This window comes from Phoca vitulina, unplaced genomic scaffold, assembly GCF_004348235.1.
Source record: "Phoca vitulina isolate PV1807 unplaced genomic scaffold, GSC_HSeal_1.0 scaffold63, whole genome shotgun sequence".
Taxonomy (NCBI): domain Eukaryota; kingdom Metazoa; phylum Chordata; class Mammalia; order Carnivora; family Phocidae; genus Phoca; species Phoca vitulina.
The window spans coordinates 7,509,729-7,529,078 of record NW_022589766.1 but is presented as its reverse complement, the minus strand read 5'-3'; the positions used below and the strand labels follow the sequence as shown (position 1 = coordinate 7,529,078).

The following is a 19,350-nucleotide window of genomic DNA, read 5'->3' as shown; positions in this document are numbered from 1 at the left end:
AGATCTAATAAGGGATCTGTATAAGCATGCACACATACACACAGATATACGCCCTTATATAGCTATTTATATACACGCACACACAAATCTATGCATACTTACTATACACACACACAAGCATGAATTCTTTTTGCCTTAATAAACTTGGACCTGAGAGGGAGTTTGCAGAACTCCACCAAACACGCAAGCGTACTGCGACTTTAGGCTACAACTGAACTCATAGTGTTAAGATTAATAATACTGTCAGGGAAAATCAACTCCCCCTACCTCCCTTCCCTCCCTTAATGAGCACACTTGGTTTTTCTCATCATTTGATCTCAAAAACTGATACCATTTCTCTTCAGAGTGCTTTGCAATGAAGGGGCAGTAAAGCAATACATTTAAGTGCTGGTGGTGGATCATCACAGCAGAGATGGTCAAAGTGCCCAGGGCTAGGTCCTACCACAGCCCAGCAGCCCTCTCTGGAGCCCAGGCATACCCCTTCCCCCTACTGGATTGAGTGTCCTCCCCTGCAAGGTGAAAGGTGGTGCTTGATGACCCTCAAGAGCTCTAGGTCTTTGAAGTTCTGAATTCCTAAGTTAACCCACCATTAGGCCAAGCACCCCAGTGGGGATAATCCCACCTATTCCTTCCTCTAAATTTCAAAATTCTGCGCTAAAACCTGAAACCTGAGTTGAGGGTAGGGTAGCAGAATTTGAATTTGAAAAATAAACAATAAGGGAACTCTTAATGTAGTACCAGTGTGCTTTGGCTACTTTGTAAGATTACATGAGCAGAGGAGACCTTCACATACTGCCCGGCCACTGGGAACCACCATAGGCCACCATAGGCCCCCACGAGTGATTTCCAAAGGAGAACTCATCTGTCTGGGTCCCAACAGCCCACGCCTTGGTCTTTGACCTCTGCGCATAGTTAGATGATAGGCTTGAGACCATCTGCTTGGCCTAGTCCTCAGAGTTGTCATAGTACAAAGAAAGGAAAGTGAGGTCTGGGGCAACAGGGTGTCTCGCCAAAAACATCATGGACAGGTGGGGACTGGAGCTTCCATTGGAAAGGGAGTCTGAGAACCTTCCTTCCAATTCCAGACCCACCACTGATTTGCAGTGTGACCTCGGGCAAGTCCTTCACTTCTTTGCTTCTTGGTTTTCTCCCCAGTACAGCCAGGGGGTAACCTTTGTGACCACCACATTTGTCTCTAGCTCTGACATTCTAAAGCTGGATGTGGAATGTAGCGCTTTTAAATCTGATCAGGTAGAGAGACCTACACGGTAACTCAGGAGCCTCTCCAGAAGCAGGATTCTGCCACGAGGAGCTCTGTTCTTGATGAGATGACAGTTTAAAGTCAGACAAACCCAAGAAGACTTAAGATTTAAGAGATGCTTGAGATACAGATAGATCATTCGCCTTCTACACTACCTTCTTTTCTTTTTTCATTTTTTCCCCCTTTCTTTCTACAAACGGTCTCTAAAGCAAAAATACATTGGAGGCGGGTTTCTGAGCACATTCCATGGTACGTTATACACAACAGCAAAAGAGTTCTGTACCCAAAGGAATTTGGGTAATCTTAATTTTATGTTCTACTCTTAAAGAGTCATGACTCTTTGGCATAGTAAGGTTCTAAGAAGCCCTGCAATGAAAGAGCCTGTTTCCTTTTGTTTGACCCAGTAACCTTCCAACCTACTTGATCGCAGAGCTTTCCCATGATACCTGTCAGCCCCCTGTGGGGCTGGTATTCTGTGGCATGTACTCTGGGGACAGCACAGCATTATCCCCTGATACCGCATCTAGTGGCCTGTGTCTGTATGAGGCCTGCGTGGGTCATATTGTACACCTTCTATCCGTATTCCAGGCCATTTAACTTCTGTTGCTCCTTAGGTCCCATCTAATATGAACGGCATCATGATCAATCAAATGAGTGATAGCTTATAATAATGATTTAACAGTTTAATTGCAACATGGACAATTAGCCAATGGTGGCAGAATGCTGTGTGATTTATTGAGACAGAAGTCTGTCCATCTACACATCTGTTTACTGATGTTCTTATTCAAAGAATATGATTAAGAGGCTTCTGGTTCAGGATGGTGGGTTACACACACGCTTGTCTCCTTCTGTCCTGAAATACCACTCAAGTGATGATCAAGGAAGGGATAAATTCTGACTAGCAAACAGAACCGGAGGAAAACCATGAACGATTTTAAGAGCACAAGGCTGGTGATGTAGGAACTGAAGCAGTCATAGCTGAAAAGATGCAGGGAGAGTTTAGCACAGAGGAGGGAGCCCATCTGCTGGGAGGCACCACAGCCGAGTAGTGATAAGGGATGCTCCGGAAGGATGGAACAGAGTAAAATTCCTCTGGAGTATGGTTCCCCATGTGTCTCCACCCCCTTTCAACCCCAGTTTTCCAGACTAAAGGTAGCAGGATATTTAACCGCAGGGGAAAGGAAAAGGGAGTTCATCTCTAAAAGTTCAGGTGCTAAGACTGCTAGCAGCAGTGTTCATGCCCAGAGTGGTGTGTCCATCCTGCTGTCATTGGGGAGTGGGCACCAGCAAAGTGGCATGGCCCTGACACCTGCCATCAGGCAGTTCTGACAGAGAGAGCAAGCACCATCTATGTGCGCTGAAGTCCCTATCAGCATTCCTTGTCTCTCCTGTTTAAATATAAGGTGCTGATCCAGGATCACCCAGCCTATGAATGGCCCAGCAGCATGAAAAAGAAATATTGGGGCACCTGGGTGGCTCAGTCGGTTAAGCATCCGGCTCTTGGTTTTGGCTTAGGTTGTAATCTCAGAATCCTGGGATCAAGCCCCGTGTCAGGCTCTGCGCTCAGTGTGGAGTCTGCTTGGGATTCTCTCTCCCTCTCCCTCTGCCCCTCCCCACACAAACACACTCTCTCTTTCAAAAATAGGTAAGTAAATCTTTTTAAAAAGAAGAAAAAAAAAGAAATATCAACATAAAAAAATGGATCCCAGAGAAAACAAGGATAAATTAGGTAACAGAGGTTAATTTGAAAGATAAAGGTCTTCAGAAAAATTTTAGGCTGAGCAGAGGGGAGAATGAAGGCATCAGAGAAATAATAAAACAAATTTACTAGAGATGAAAGAGGAGTATGTTTTCTGAGTGAAAGAACCCACCAAATGCCAGGAAGAACTTTTATAAAGATCTGTACCTAGATACATTGTATTGAAATTTTAGCAACTCAGTGTTAAAAAAAAAAAGATCTTGAGGGGCACCTGGGTGGCTCAGTTGATTAAGCATCTGGCTCTTGATATCATCTCAGGTCTTTATCTCACGGTGGTGAGTTCAAGCCTCACACTGGGCTCCACACTGGGCGTGGAGCCTATGGTAAAAAAAAAATCCTGAAAGCCTCCAAGAATAGCAATAAAGCTAGCCTCAGACTTCTCCTCAGTCACACAGATGCTAGACAACACTGAAGCAAGACCTTCAAACTTCTGAAGCAAAATTTCTAATCTAGAGACTATAGCCAGAAAAGCTGTCAACCAAGTGTGAAGACAAAATAAAAATATTTCAGATATTCAAAGATTCACGATGAGTTTCCCCTGAGGAAGTTTCCTAAGGATGGTGGGACTGATGGAAGAATCCCAGTGAAAATAAATTCCAGAATAATGCTCTGCAGGAAGCCCAGAAAGCAGCTGGTCCAAATTAAAACAGGAAATCAGTGTCTTTGAGAAGAAGGGAGAGATTTTTCAAGGAATATATAAAGGTGTTGGTGATATGGTGTAAAAGACAGATGGAAAATAAATAGAAAAAAGAAAGAAAGAAGGCAGATATAAAATAAAAGAGAACAGCAACTAGAAATTTTCAGAAAGACAAACTGCACAAGAAAGTCTGGGTTCAAACATGAGGCAAATTAAGACAGAGAAAGAGAGAATATTCATTTGATCCTGATGCTAGAAACATTCTTCATGAAGTAGAAATGTGTTGTTTGGTCCTATGGAGAAGATCACAAATATAACCCTTCTTCACTGCACTGGAAAAATATACAGTCATCAGTATATAAGCTCTACTTACTGATTGTCAAAGTTTAGCATCAACTTGTAAACTAAACACAAGACTTAATCACTCTTAGGCAATGTTGACAATGTGAGGAAAAGCCCAGCTGACCTGGGAGGTGCACGCGGGCAAGGAAGGTGCGGAGAAGGACAGAAGGACTAACAGCCATCTTCTAGTGAGGAGAGCCAGGAAATAGTGTATAAAGCTGACGGAACAAGTAATACATTTGCCATGGAAATTTAAAAAGGCAAATAGTAAAAAGGAAAACAGGATTTAAAAAATCAAGAATTAGAAGAAGGGGTAGAGTACCATTTTTTTAACTGTCCCATGGATGTAAGGAGGCTAAAGTTGTTGCCTCAACAAGTAACAAGATGATCGCCATATTTAGAATCCTGAAGGCGGCCACCAAAAGAACTTAGAAATCTTAAAAATGTTTCTGGGACTTGGAGAGAGGAGCAGGATTGGGGGATAGCTTTAAAAAATTATCACGTGCCCTCCTTAATACTGCATGGAGCACTGGGTGTTACAGGAAAACAATGGATCGTGGATCACCACATCAAAAACCAATGATGTATTGTATGGTGACTAACATAACATAATAAAATTTAAAAAAATTATTATTACGTACAGTTCTGGACTGTCTGACTTCTGGCCATGTGCATATATTACTTTGACTTTTTGAAGTCATTGAGTACCTGCCCTGTGGCAGGCATTGTGTTAAATACCAGATACTCAGAGGTGGTACCAGCCTTGTAGCAGAAGCGCCTACAGAAACAGATGATGCGAGTTTAGGAGCCCTTCCTTGGGATGTGTTTGTGGAAATTGGAAGAGAGGAAGCAGGGCAGGGAATCACAGTTCACAGTGTATTTGGCCAACCGATTGAGACTGTTGGTATAGAGCCGCCACAGAGGTGACTTAGGACAAGCCTTTAGGACTTGGGGCTTGGAGACTTGACATGGTTCCTTTAGAATGATAATATTCTAGGCAGGCAGATAGAATTACCGACAGTTTGGAGCTGGGAGGGTCCTTGGAGAGATCTATCCAACCCTTTCATTTTACAGACAAAGGAGGCTTGGTCATGGCAGACCTAGTCTTCCTGACTCAGTCCTTCTGATTGCAAGTTTAGTAAGAGCTAAAAGGAGCTTCCCATTGAGACACCCCTGGAAGCACAAAATCAACATCTATCACGGACCTACGGAAGCTAGGCACTGTACTGGCCACGTCACGCATGTTATCTAACTTAATCTTTACAACAGCCATGTGAGATAGGCTAGACACATATTACAGTCGAGCAAACTAAGGTTTAAAGAGTTTAAATCATTTGTCTGAAGCTTAGAACTAGACAGACAGAGAGCCTGGATATGAATGAGCCTGACTCCAAGGTTCACGCCCCTTGGTTTCTGGCCCATAATTTGCCCCCTGCTGACTGAGATAAGAGTTACACATCCCTATAGTGGTGACCAACATAAAAAATAATGGCCATTCCATATTTAATCATTGAACATATCAACGTGATCCACTAATAAGGGAAACATGATCCTGGAACTGTCTAAGCAAGGCTCTTTGATCTGCTTCTGCACTCCCCCATGGCCCAGCCTGGGGGAGGGTCTGTGAGCTGCCAGGCCATCCTTCTTGATTAGAAGGGACCCCAGGAGCCTCTGAGTAGCCCCAAGCTATTCTGAGCAAAATAAACAGGAAACGGAAAAGAGGGAGGGGAGACAGAAATGCTCACTGACTTTAAAAGATTTATACTGACAGTATCCCAAGGAGCTTATGAAATGTATTTTTTCCTTTTTTTTTTTTTTTTTTTTTTTTTGGAGAGAGGAAAGCTCCTGATGAAGAGATAGCTCTCAACTAGAGTTTCATTGACAGTGAAAATACTTTAAGCTCAGGTTTTTATTGCTAGTCCGGTTGCACAAAACAAAATTCATATAAACATCATCTCACATATTAGAACTGGAAAAATAATCCATCTTCCAGTCAGCTTTGAAAGAGTCCCATTATTGAGCTACTGAATTACAAGGACAGAGTTTACATGTGTTCCTACCCCCAGGAGGGAGGAAGAGTGGTGCAGGGAGAGCCCTAAGCCTAGCACCTGATTCAGCTTGATTTTCTCCCGCTGGGAACTTGAGTTTCCCCTGGGGGATGTGTGTGCACACATGCACATAATCCTTCTGAGAAGAAGGAGAACATTTCCTTTCTCTTGCCCACATTCCTTCCCTCATAGCTCAAAAACTGGGTTTCAGTATGGCATTCCACCAACTTGAAAACATCAGAGTAGGGTCTCAGACCAGGGTCCAGTTGCTGCTCCCTTACATGTGACAGGCTGGCTCCATCCTAACCCCAGAACATGCCCCAAAGCTTCTGGAGCAAGACTATGCTGCCCAGAGATGCTTCCAGGACTCTCACCTGCTCTGGACAGACACACACTCATCTGGTATTGGAAACCCCAGGTGATCCCAGAGTCCGTCCCCAACATGGCACTTTTGCTTACAACAGTAACAATCTAAACACATCCCATTGGCATTTAGCCACAGCCTTTCCTCGTGTGACTGGTGCTATAGGACGAGGTCGGGTCAGTATTGACCCCCACCTTTCCCCCACCATGCCAGATTCATCTTCCTGAAGCACCACTCTGATGACCTCACTCTCCTCCTCAAAAACCTTTTCCAAAAATAAAGTTGAATACCTTCAGCCAGGAATTAAAAGTCCTGTATGGGTTGCTCCCACCCCCACTGCCCTAGCCTTCCTTATGCCCCAGCCTTGTCTTCAGCTGCCTCTCTGTAACCCAGTGCCACTACGCACTTCCTACATTTATGCCTTTTCTCCTCTTCCTCTTCCCATCACAGAGCATTCAGCTTCTAGTGCTGACCCCAGGTCCCCAGTCCTGCTCAGAAACAGTCTTGTGCTGACCTCATCCTGATTGTAACTGGAAGTCACATTTCTCTACTTCCAGAATTTTGCAAATCTCTAGTTCCTGACATAATACCTTCTCCTTGAAGAATGCTTCTGTTAGGGATCCCTTCTTTTCATCTGCATCATTCTCTACCCCTGACTGCTAGTTCATTTACCTACATGGTCAATTGGGTTGTCTGTAGAAGGAGACCAGTTTGAAGCGCTCAGGAGTGATTTCAGAAGGCTGAGCACTCATTAGCTGGTTCACACCGGAGGGACTGGGGATCTTGCAATAGGCTTCCAATGCATCAGATGGTCCAAAACTTCAGGGCAGAAGTGTGGCAAGTAAAATTAATGCATCAGAAGGCATGCCCACAACAATAAAATGGCGCTGTGCTCTTATGCTAACAGTAAGCCCATGAATACAGGTTTCTTATAGATCACTTGGCCCATGCTACTGGAATTAGGCTTGGCTTGCCCCCGAGGGAAACTCTGCCGCATGCCGGCACCAGGGGGATTTGTAGGGCTTTCCTCGTGGAGACCAGTTACAAATTCACATGACTCATAGACTCAAGAGCTGAAATGGATCTTAAGAGATTATTGAGTTCAGCCAACCCTTCTCACCCTGTTTTATAAACAAGGAAACCGAAATCTGAGAAAGTTAATGCTTTGCGCAAGATCACTCAGCTAGTAACCAAAGGATCAGCGATCAGGAGCCATGAACGTGTGCCCCAAATGCTGCCTCTCCAAGCCACCCACCTCTCAAGGGAAACCTTGAACTGGTCCAAACTATTTGAGATTGTAGAGCCAACCCATACATTCCAGGGAAACTCTGAGTCGGCCATAAATTGAGTGCCAAGTTGGCTTGAATGTGCTATGGGGAACTTGGGTCAGCTTTTATTGGAACTGTGACCTGTCGGGAGGCCTGAGAAGCCCCAGAGTGTGGCCTGGCTCGTGGGGCATGGAAACACTGTACATGGATGTTGCCAAGATGCCACTGCTGTCCTTGCTCCACTCTTGGCACATTTACGGAGGCGGTGACTGCCGAGGCCGTCCCTGCAGACCAGGATGTAAATCCAGCAGAATGTCTTAGCACCTAGGTTACTCTTTGGGGATTAGGTAATACCCCCTCTTTTTCTCCAGTTTCCTGTGAGACTCCATTAGTTGTGCCTATTATAGGCTCGCAAAGAATCTGTAGCTATCTTCTCTGCTTTAACTTAAGAAGACAGTTGAAGTCAAATAACTGATTATTTAATAGGGTCCTTCCTCTCTGCACAAAACTGGGTAAAGAACTCTCCATGCTTATCTCAAGTGATCCTTATAACCACCCTGTGAAGTAGGCGTTTTCATTCCCATTTTACAGATGAAGAACCTGAGACTCGAGGACATAGATCTAGTTAATAGGGGAGCTAAGGTGAGAACCTTAGTCTCCCTGACTCTAAAGCCCAAGTCCTGAATTACCTCTTGCTTCAGGCTTTGCTTTTCACAGACATAATCTAAGAAAGGGGGAGGAGGGCTGGGTGTATGTGAAGAAGGTGAGAAAGGCCTCCAGCATTTGCTGACTTTGGTGCCATTGGTCTCTATATCCTGCCATGGAGATGCTGCTGGTCCTCCTGTCTGGCCACACCTGCAGAGTCACCCTCTCTGTCTCTTGCCAGGTTCCTTCCTCCTCCTCAACACCTCCGCGAACTCCAAGCACACCATCCTGAGCCCATGGATGAGGAGCAGCAGTGAACACTGCAGGCTGGCTGTGTCCGTGCACAGGCATCTGCAGCCTTCTGGGAGGTATGTCGCCCAGCTGCTGCCCCACAACGAGCCTGGAAGAGAGATCCTCCTGGTACCCACTCCGGGAAAGCATGGGTAAGTCCTTCCCCATGTTCAAAACTGATTCTATGAAAGGCCATTTGGCTTTTGGCTGCAAATTTCCAGAGTCTGTGACATCTACTTAAAACTCACAATCGTCCTTTAATGGGTAGGGTCCAGATTGAGCCATTACTGCTAATATTCCCAAGGTAGTGTCTTGGGCACTGATCTGTGGGGCCCTCTGGCCACCCAGGCTGGTGGTCCTTCCAGAGGCCAGAAGACCAGCTGGCAGAGTGGGCCTTTAATGAGTGGGTGTTAAAGATGTTTATTTCCCAAAGTACAGATGGAGCCAAGAAGAAAACAGCCAAGGGGAGTGTTAAAAGGGCAAAATGAAAGTAATTTAATATGCTGGAAACTGGGTTTTACCTTCCATGGCAGGAAGGGAAAGAGCAAACTGTTGTAACCACCCAAGCAGGTCCTGCAGGAGTGCGGGACCTCAGAGCAGAGAATTGGTCAGGGATGCCACAGTGGTATCAATTCAGTGGAGATTGGGACAAGCTTTGTTCCAGAAGCTCTAAGGCTTACAGAGTCCTGAAGTCACACCAGATGCCCATGTCAGTGAGCTCAAGCTTCTAGGAGATACCCACTTGCTTACTCAGTGATCCACTGAGCCTCTAGAAGTAGTGACATTGGGAACCAAACCTGAACCAGGGTATCTCTGTGCATACCTATTTTCCTTATTCCATAAGAATAAATACCATCATAAGACCCCAGTTTTGGGTTGCCTGGGTGGCTCGGTCATTAAGCGTCTGCCTTCAGCTCAGGTCATGATCCCAGGATCAAGTCCTGCATCAGGCTTCCTGCTCAGCGGGAGCCTGCTTCTCCCTCTCCCACTTCCCCTGCTTGTGTTCTGTCTCTCACTCTGTCAAATAAATAAATAAAGTCTTAAAAAAAACAGTTTTGAGGAGCCCCCGATCTGAATATTTATCGTAATCAACAAGAGTGAGAGATATTTCTTTGTGATATGTTTACAGAAGAAAGACCTCAAATTTCTATCTAAGCTTAGACTTAGCTTCCCTCTAAGAAGATACCTTTCCAAAGAGTCCCATCTGAACAGTGATGTTACCCATCCTTCACCTCCATGGTGTGCTGGGTGAGGAGGGGAGAGCACCTGTCTACTGCTCTTCCAACAAAGCTCTGTGGCCTCCTTAGTAAGTTCTTGAAGGTCTCTCCCCTACTCTCCTACCACTGACCCACCTGTATGTAGTTATGCTTCAAAGAATACAAGCTGCTACCGTCCCAGCAGGAATGAAGCCTTGGCTTCAAGAAGGATGCTGTCCCGGTACCTAAACTCTCCATCTTCTTGCCTCTGAAATGCCTCCTTGGGCTCTGTGGGAGGGTCCCAGCACCAAGTGCCTCTTGCTCAGTCCACCAGAAGTTAGGAATGTTGGGCGTCTGTTTTGGATGAGCTGTCCTCTGGGCCAAACTTCCCTCCAGCATGGCCTTCCTTTCTCGTGAGAAGGCCAGATGGTAAGGCCTCCCACCCGCGTGCAGGGCGGGTGTTGGCCTCGGCCACAGCATCATCCAGCAGGCGTCTGCCCAGCCTCATGAGCTGTTTATTCTGACTTCTGCCATCAGCACCGAGCCCGGCAGAGACCAGACGGTGCTGCTCGGGGCTGCCGAGACTTCACACCGTCAGTCTGTTCAAGTGTGTGGTTGGGGGCTGGACCTATTGATGTCATAGGCAGAAGTGGAGTTCAGAGTCTCCCTGAAATACAGGCTGAGAAGGTACATGCGTGTGAAGGAAGGGCGCCAGAGGGATTTCAGCACCTCCTGAGCAGCAGAGCCTGGTCCCCTGGATAGCATGGGCGGGAGACCAGAGCCCATCTGTACGACGAGCCATGGGGGCTTGCAGAGATGTTTCACCTCTTATCTTCCCATGCTTGCAACTACTCTGTGAGTTCCCATTTAACAGACGAGAAAACTGAGGTAGGGAGTGGAAATAGGACGTCATAGGGCCCAAAGTAGACTCCAGGTCTCCCCTTTCCTCATTCCTGCACTTTCCAGGAAACACGTAGCCTCTCAGCAGGAACTCAGGGCGAAAGGGGGTGGGTTCAGGAAAGAGGACGTGGACGGTGACAGAATCCTGCAACAAGAGATGACCTAGATTCTTTGGTGCGTCCAGACAGATGAGCACAGGGGGCGTGTGCCCTTCACAGAGAGTGAGAATAAGGAGAGGAAGGCCGCACGGTGCGGGCAGGCCGTGATCCCCCCCTGAGGCCGCCATTGCTATCAGTCTGCAGGTCCACCCTCCTGGCCATTGCATCACATTCCCGAGGCGACTCTTCCATCACCAGAGTTGGCCTGCCCCCTCGAGAGTGGGAGTTGAGGCAGGAGACGGGAAGCGGGTGTGCTGGGGCAAGGCCCCTGACTTAGCTCTGTCTGGGGCCGTGTCTACAGGGGCTCAGCCTCAGTCTGGACTCCATGCATCTGCGGGCAGGCATGCTCTCACCCAGCCCTGGCAGAGCCCTCTTGGAGCTTGAGGATGAGCAGGAGTGAGTCCAAACCGAAACTAAAGCTGCTGGAGCCAACCTCTCCACCTCTAACCAAATCGATGGAGTGAGGGTGGAAGGTGGCAGCTGAAGGGGCAGGCCAGAGACTGCCCTGCCACCCGGAGGCACTCCGCGGCCTGAGCCATCTTGGCAGGCCGCAGGGCACAGGCACTTGTCCAGTACCTCGCAGGGCTCCCGGCATTTGTGTCGAGCTGGATCGGGGTTGCTCAGCCTCAGCACTGTTGACATCTGAGACCAGAGAATTCTTTTTGTGGGCACCGTCCTGGGCCTGGCTCCCCAGCTTCCCAGGCCTCTACCCACTCGACGCCAGGAGCACCTTCCCTGGTTACGGCAACCAAAATATCTCCAGACATTGCCAGATGTCCCCTGCGGGTCAAAATTGCCCCCACTGAGAACCACTGAAATAGCTAGAGCATTTTGGAGCTGGGAGGAACCCTGAGATTTACCTGGTTCAACCTTGTCAATTCACGGGGGTGGGGACTGGGGCCCAAAATGGGGAGGGGACTTGCCCCATGTCACATGATGAGCGTCAGTGTTGGTCGACAAGTGTCTTGAGCCCTATACTCATGTTTATGCGCCAACCGGTGTACTAGGTCCTGGGTTACAAAGATGTATAAGGCCCAGTCTCTATGCTCGAGTGATAGTGACTACTGCTAACAGTTTATTAACACTTCCCAGATGCGATAACCAGTCAACACTGTGCCCTTTATGTGCATTTTCTTATTTCATACTCGACAACACAGTGAAGCAGGTACTGTTACTATCTTCCATTTCACAGATGAGGAAATGCGGTGAGGTCAAATAACCTTCTCCGAGGCCACCGGCTAGACGGGTCACGGGGGGTCTGAACCCAGCCAGCCTGACTTCAGACTATTTTTGCCCGTTGCTAGAAGAGCTCAGTTAGGCCATGGTGGTGCGGCAGAAAAATTAGCATGCTGGGAGTCAAAGCCCGGAATTTAGGAGCCGGTGTACCATTCAGTAGTCAGTTCGGGGAACGACGATTCACTGGGTACTTCCTATATGTTGGGGACCGTCCAGGTGCCAGAGATACAAAAGGCCAGCCTTTGATGGTCCTTAGGAGGATGTTCCATGAATGAGCTCTAGGACTTCAGGGGAATCCCACCCCCTAGCAAGCCTCAGTTTCCCCATCTGTGAAATGGGGATGAAGAGGCCAGCTTTGCTCTTGTTGTGCTGTGGAGTCAAGGTGATACAAGACATAAAGGGCTTTGCACACGAAGCAGGATGCAAACGTGATAGGCCACTATTTAATAGCCTACCCTGCTCTGTTCTGCTCAGAATTGGGCATCAAAAAGGACTGAGACTCATCTGCTCTCCGATTATGGGGGCAGTGCCAGTCTCCTTTGGTTTTGAGATCCGGGGCAGTTTGACTCCCTGAAACTCACTCCCTTTAAGATCAGAGATGACCCAGGAACACAGTGCTCCGAGTGGCGAGGGGGACAGAGTTAAATCCTGGTGGTGATGACAGTGAGGATAAAAACACAGAACATGGTGCTTTGGGGACTGCCGTTTGCAAACCAACATTCAGCGTTTGAGGTAACACGGGAGGAGGCTGTCATAACACAGTTGGCTGGGGAGAGCTTGACTCATACGCGTGGGCTGAGGAAGGACAAGCCTGAGGCCACTGAGTTCCCCGGAAACCGAGTCGTGAGCACAAGGGGCCACACTGGGGGAGCAGCAGCCTTCCTGGAGATAAGGGAGGCAGGGGAAGGCAGTCGGGGAGCCCCAGCAGCTGCTCCCTTCCTTGTCGCCTGGAAAACAGCCACGTACATGAGGTCTCGTGAATCACGGGGCATGAGCGCCCGCGTCTGCCAAAGGCGGCCTGGCTTTGGCCGGGGTCCCCCAGGGGACACACAGTGATGAGTGCCCGGTCTGCTCATCTGCTCCTCTGTCCTGCCAGCATGGCCACAGGAGCAAGGAAGCAGAGAAATGCTCTGTCCAACAGCCCAGCCCTGCTGGCCCCAGAATCCAGCAGGCCTAGGACATCTTAACTAGAAGTCAGAGGTTACAAAGTCCCCATGCATTGAATGAATATGATAATCCCTCTCTAAAGTGGTGAGCTGTGAAATGGCATAGGGAAAATGGTTTGCACCGTGCTGGCTATGGTAGGCGCTTAACACATGCTAGATGCTTCGATAGATGCTTTTTAGCGCATCCGATCCATGGACCGGGCGCCTCCATGTGATAGGTGTTGGGAATACGCAGCTGAAGATGGCACGGGCACGGCTTTCAAGGAGCATCCGGTCCAGTAAGGAAGACTCAGCACGTGCTTGTGCAGATGGCTTTAAATGGGGGCCCAGAGAGATTGGGAAGCTGAGCTGAGCTCCCGCGCTGCCCTGCCTTTCTGCGGAGAGCTGATTTCAAAGAAAGAGCAAGCCGCAGCCATTGGCGGCGTGAAATCGGTGCCCTCCTGGACTCAGGACCACAAGCTTAGGGGCGGGGGGGGGGGAGTTGGGGGCTGCAGGAGCGCCTCCATGCCTCCTTCCCGGACACCCACAAGTCTCCCTTCCTCTCCAAGTACACAGCTTTCTCCGGCAGCCCCCGGTGACTGGGGACTTGATTATGTGTGACCAGAACTACACAGTGTGTGGAGAGAAGAATTGGGCCCTGAGGGGATAGAAGTTGCCAATCATTTGAATTACTAATACTTGAAAAGATGTTTTAAACCTAAAGGATTCAGTGAGACTTGGGCTTGAGCCAGGAGAAGCTTGTCGGGGCCGTTGCACGGCACAAACAAGGTTCATTCCAGGAGGTGGCAGAGAAATAAGATTCCCCCCAGCACAGAGCTTCCCCTTTTTGCAGGATCTTAACCCCTACTCCCAGAGGAGGCGTGAGTTCCTTCTCCTCTGTCAATGTCCTGATGGGGGAAGAAGCCAAGGCCCAGAGGCATGGCGTGATATGATGGACAAAGGGCATGCTGCTGGCCAAGCCAGGACTCAGGCCCGTGTCCGCCCTCCAGAGCGCACCCTCCTGCCTCTCTCCTGGCTGAACAGCTGCATCAAGAAACCCTCAAACTCACTGCTCTTGGCTTAAAATCTGCAGCCACTCTCCCCAGGTGAAGAAAAACCCATGTCTGTGCTGGGTACCCACACGGCTGCCACATTAATTTAAACCCATCCGTTCTGACCAAAGATCCCAGCTTTCAAAACTCAGAACCATCCTAATGGGAGACCTGCCAAAGTGATTTAATCCAAAGCAGTATTGACTCGGGGACTCGGAGGCGCCGTGTCAGTCCCTGCTCCCCTGCTCATTTGTAGCTCCTCCCGGCCTCAGTTTCTCACGTTCCAAAGCGGAGATTCCAGCTGTAATCTGTCCCCTTCCTCATCCTGCAAGGGCAGCCACCTCACCTCAGGGGATTACTCAGGACTGGGGTAGCAGGAAACGATTTTCGGCAGAGTCCCCAGTCTGGCTCACAGGCCGGTTACCCCCTCCTGACACAGAGAACTTCTGCTGCCAACGTACAGAACCCCGAATTGTCCTGTAAATAGACTGGCTGGTCTCAGCAGGCTGAGCGAGGTTTAGGCTCCGGGCAGGGCAACATGGAAAGATGCCCCTAGACATTCGCTTCTGAAAAGGTGCCCGACTGCCAAGCTGTTGGCCCAGGGCAGTGGGCAGGTCTGGCCAGTGCGGGGCAAGCAGGGGCCCGTGGTATTCAGCGGGCTCCAGCCAGAGTTCTCCTCGCATCCTGCCTGCATGATAAACGGGATCGGGAATAAAAAAGGTGATCATTTATTGAAATTGATGCCCTCGAGTGGCAGTGTCACAATGATTTAATTTCAGGCCCAGCATTTTCTCACTTTCAGAGTCATTCAGAGTGTCGGCTTTCCTCTTTTTCCCCTTGGTCTGAATAACACACTAATAAATATACAATAAGGGCTTTAATGTCTGGGTGATTTACACTAAAAAGAGAGAGCCATTCAGAGGTTTTAAAGATAATTTTTAAAAGCCTTAAAATTCACACCCGGGCTTGTCAGGGGCCTATTTCCAGGGCACCTGGTCCCGGGAACAGTCATGCAGGTTGGAGTGCTCTGAGCCCAGGGCAGTCAGGAGACTTGGGTGTTAAGTGTGCTTGGAGGTAGCTCCCACCCACGGTGTGAGTTTAGGCAAGTCTCTGAATCTCTACAAGCCTCCACTTTCCTATCTGTAAAATGGTAATAATGGGCGCGCCTCACGAGGTTGTCCTGAGAATTAAATTAGATCACAGGCAGAGCAGGTGCTAATAATGCTTCGTCCCTGCTCCTGGCTACCCCTCGCAGGGGCCCAGCACCGGCCTTCATCCAGGCTGCTCTGGGCTATGTGGGGGTGGGCACGAGAACAGCCAAGGTTAGCAATTTCATTCCTCCTGTTCTCAGAATGACTGCTTATGTTCCCCTAAGGCGGGCCCCAAAGTACCAGTCCCACTGGCTGGGCCTGAATTCACCATAATTCTCATCCCTGTGAGTAGTATTATTGAAGCAACTACTAAAATGCTAGTCCTCTCTAGAACACCTGTATTTAAAGCCATTAATATGATAAGTCTCAAGCTTTCGGGGTACAAATCAGAATCGTGCCTTCTACAAAATCTGTAGGGCTTAGTCCCATGCAGAGTGATTCTGATTTTATTTGTCTTGAGAAGGGGCATGAGCATCAGTATTTCTAGAAAGGGGCACAAGGGATTCTGGCATACATCAACAATTAGGAATCATGACTAACACCTCAGCTTGAATTGGTTGGTCACATATGCTGGTAACTTTCTACAATCATTTACTAAACACTAAAGACAGAAATTAAAAAGAAAGCTCAGAGAAGTGAGATGCACTTGTGTGCAGGGTGGAGAGTCCTATTTCCCTCTCACAGGTAGACATGCTAGTGACAAGGTTGTCCACCCCTGGCCTGGTCCTGCCTGTGTGTCCCCCATCTGGAGCAACTGGGTGAATCCAAGGCCATGTAAGGGACTGGTCTCCACCAGTGGGTCTATTCAAGAAACATCTATGATTCTCTCTCCAGAATTACTATGGCTTTCAAGGCCACAGGAGACTGAGAAGAATACAGAGTGGACTAGAGAGAACTGGATTTTTCAGAGTCGGAGAGGGTCTCCATCCATCCATCCATCCATCAACCCACCATCCATCCATCTATCCACCGTCCACATCCATCCATCCATCCATCCATCCACCCACCGCCCATCTCTGTTCTTCAGAATGTCATGTGTTGACTCTCATCTAGGTCCCAGGTTAACAGCAGAGCTGTGGCACTCCTTTTTGTTCTCAGGAGGTAGACACTACACTGTTAATATTCACAGCAAATCTCTGTACAGTGCATGTTCAGGTTACCAGGTGCATCAACTACCATCAATCCATCAATTCATTTCATCTTCACTCTGATCTATGTCATATATATTACTATCCTCCTTTTATAGATGAGTAAACGGAACCTCAGAGAGGTTCAATGATTTTTCCCTTAGTCCTAAGTAACACACAGGGAAGCTCATATCTTTGGGGTCTTTTCTTTTTTTGTGGGGTGGGGGTTCCTGTTGTTTCCACAAGGAAGCCTTGTAGTTGAACCCTGGTATCATGTCTGGCTCTGAGGAAACTGACACCTGTTCTCATCCAGTCAGGAAAAGCTCTTCTAGAGAAGACTCACCTGATATTTGGTCATCTGATTCTGAACCACAAGCCCTCAGGCTTGCGTATCTTCTTATTCCTCGCAGTGCCTGGCACAGCGCCTAGTGCATAGTAAGTGTTCTTTGTTAGGTGCATGGACACCAGATCAATTTATGGTAGTCTATGATGCAACTCTTCTTAAACCTGACCTCTGAGTCTAAAACTTAAAGCCCAGTCCGGGATCACATGAAAAGATGAAAAGTATTTTTCTTCCCACCCTTAGCCCACGCCCAGGGAGACATGTATAATCCTCCCTGGGGCTCAGGAAGCAGCTGTCATAGTGCACCTCAACTGTGAAGGTTGCCACTAAGTACAAAGGATAATCCCTTCCCTGGCAGGTACAACTTTTACTCACGATTGCTTTCATTGATGGGCGTCAAAAAAAATAAATGAAAAGACCATCGGCTTCTGCCAGTTTTGACCTTCGAGATTTGACAGCCCAAGGCTTGTAGTGGGGCTCTTTTGAGCTGGTTGCTTTCCTTTTCCCACTCTGCCCTGGATATTTGATGGATTGAGCACTAGGAAGATTAGAGAATTGTGAATACCTGTAACCCCTTGGCTTGTCAGAATGGCATCTTGGAAAATCCCATAATGATAAATGTCTGTTGTATACAAAAAGAAGTCAAAATGCATAAAAACAATCACTTCTCACCTAAGAGGTGTTTATTGAGCTTTGCCTTTTCCCAGTGGGGAGGGAGATATCAAAAATAGGTGGAGGAATTTAGGCGGTGGGCCACTGGTGTCAAGGAATTCACTCATCCATTCCATCATGCATTCTGTCAACAAACGTTTGAGTCTTACTCTGTCCCAAGGACTGGGTGGACTCTGATGGCTCATCCTGCCTTCAAGGGGCTCACAGTGAGGTTTGGTGATGGATAACAAGGGATAGCTGTGATACTGGGGGGGAAGGGCTATGATGGGTTTGTGTACAGCGTGTGTGCAAAGGGGTGTGGAGGAGCATGTGCATGCCGAGTGGCTGGTAGGCAAGCTTGCCCAGAGATGACAACTTGAACTGGCTCTCAAGGGAGGAGAGGCGTGGTCAGGCAGATAATGAGATGGAGGCCTGCCACGCACAGAGGGACCTTGTGCTAGGGCCTGGCAGCTTGAGAAGTAGGTGGTGCTGGGGCTGCATCATCCAGAACCACCCTGCCCCCACCCTGCCCCCATCCGGTCTCTCAGAGCGCTCACACTTTATACGTATGTGCCACCGGCTTGCTTAGCAACAGTACCCATCCGCTCCCCACCACGGCAGTCTCCAAACAGACATCTTATCCCTGGACTCCCTCCCCCACCTCCAGCAAAGATCCTGCCACAAGTGCTGGAAGGGTTTCACCCTGGCTCCAGGCTCTTCTCTGACTTTCCCTCCCTCTGTGGTAGCATCTTTCTCCCCAGTGAGGACTCTACTTTCCTATAGACAATCCATGTATGCAGCTGATTTCTACCCCAGCACATTTGTATATTTATACTAATGAAGAAGAAGAGGAGTGTCTTAGTCCATTCGGGCTGCTCTAACAAAGTACCCCTGACTGGCTGACTTAGAAACAACAGAAATCTATTTCTCACAGTTCTTCAGGCTGGAAGTCCAAGACAGGTGCCGACTCGGTCATGTTCCGGGAGGACCCTCTTCCTGATTTGTAGTTGGTACTTTCTCACTGTGACATGGTGAGAGGTGCCAGGGAGCTCTCTGGAGCCCTTTTTATAAGACCGCTAATCCCATTCGTGAGGGCTTCACCCTCATGACTAATCACCTCCAATGGCCTCACCTTCTAATGCCATCACTTTGGGGGTTAGGTTTCAACCTATGAATTGGGGGGTGGGGAGGCACATTCAGACCACAGCAAGGAGACAGGAATAGTTACTTGGTGCTTACTCTGTGGTGCCCAGCATGGGTCTGAGTGCCTTCCACGTGTCATCTCATGTGATAGTATGTTCACCACCATTCAACGAGGGAGGCAGTTTTATTACCTGCATTTTACAGTGAAGAAGCTGAAGCTCAGTGAGGTTAAGTAACTTGCCCAGAGTCATACAGCTAGTAAGGAGCAAACAAGATTTGAAGCCAGACAGACTAGCTCCACAGTCCACATGCCTACCTACTAGGCTCCAGGCCTCCCTATCCCCAACCAATAATTAAGAAGACATTATTATTTACATAGGATGATTAACCACTGTTTACTCTTCATAAATACCTAGCTGCATATCTTCTGTGGTATATATGTCATCCAAAATAAAAGGCAAAGTTCTAAGGCCTTGGCCCACAGAAGAAGTACATTTTGAAGAGCAGGCAGCCTTAAGAATGGGAACTAGAAAGCCTGGCCCAGCAGAAGGTTATAGAAGGTTAAAGAAGGTTATAGAAAGCCCAGGTAACATGGTCCCGGCTTCCGTTTCCTGAAGCTCTAGGTCAATCAGG

General features: G+C 48.2%; 1 protein-coding gene across 1 annotated transcript in view; it reads left to right on the top strand.

Annotated features, from left to right (window-relative positions):
• The window catches only part of ALK (ALK receptor tyrosine kinase), a 673,529-nt gene that overhangs the window by 342,944 nt on the left and 311,235 nt on the right, over positions 1–19,350 (top strand). Inside the window, exon 4 of the mRNA XM_032391651.1 lies at positions 8,566–8,767. Coding sequence (XP_032247542.1) covers positions 8,566–8,767 — 202 coding nt within the window. The remainder of the gene's footprint in view (positions 1–8,565; positions 8,768–19,350) is intronic.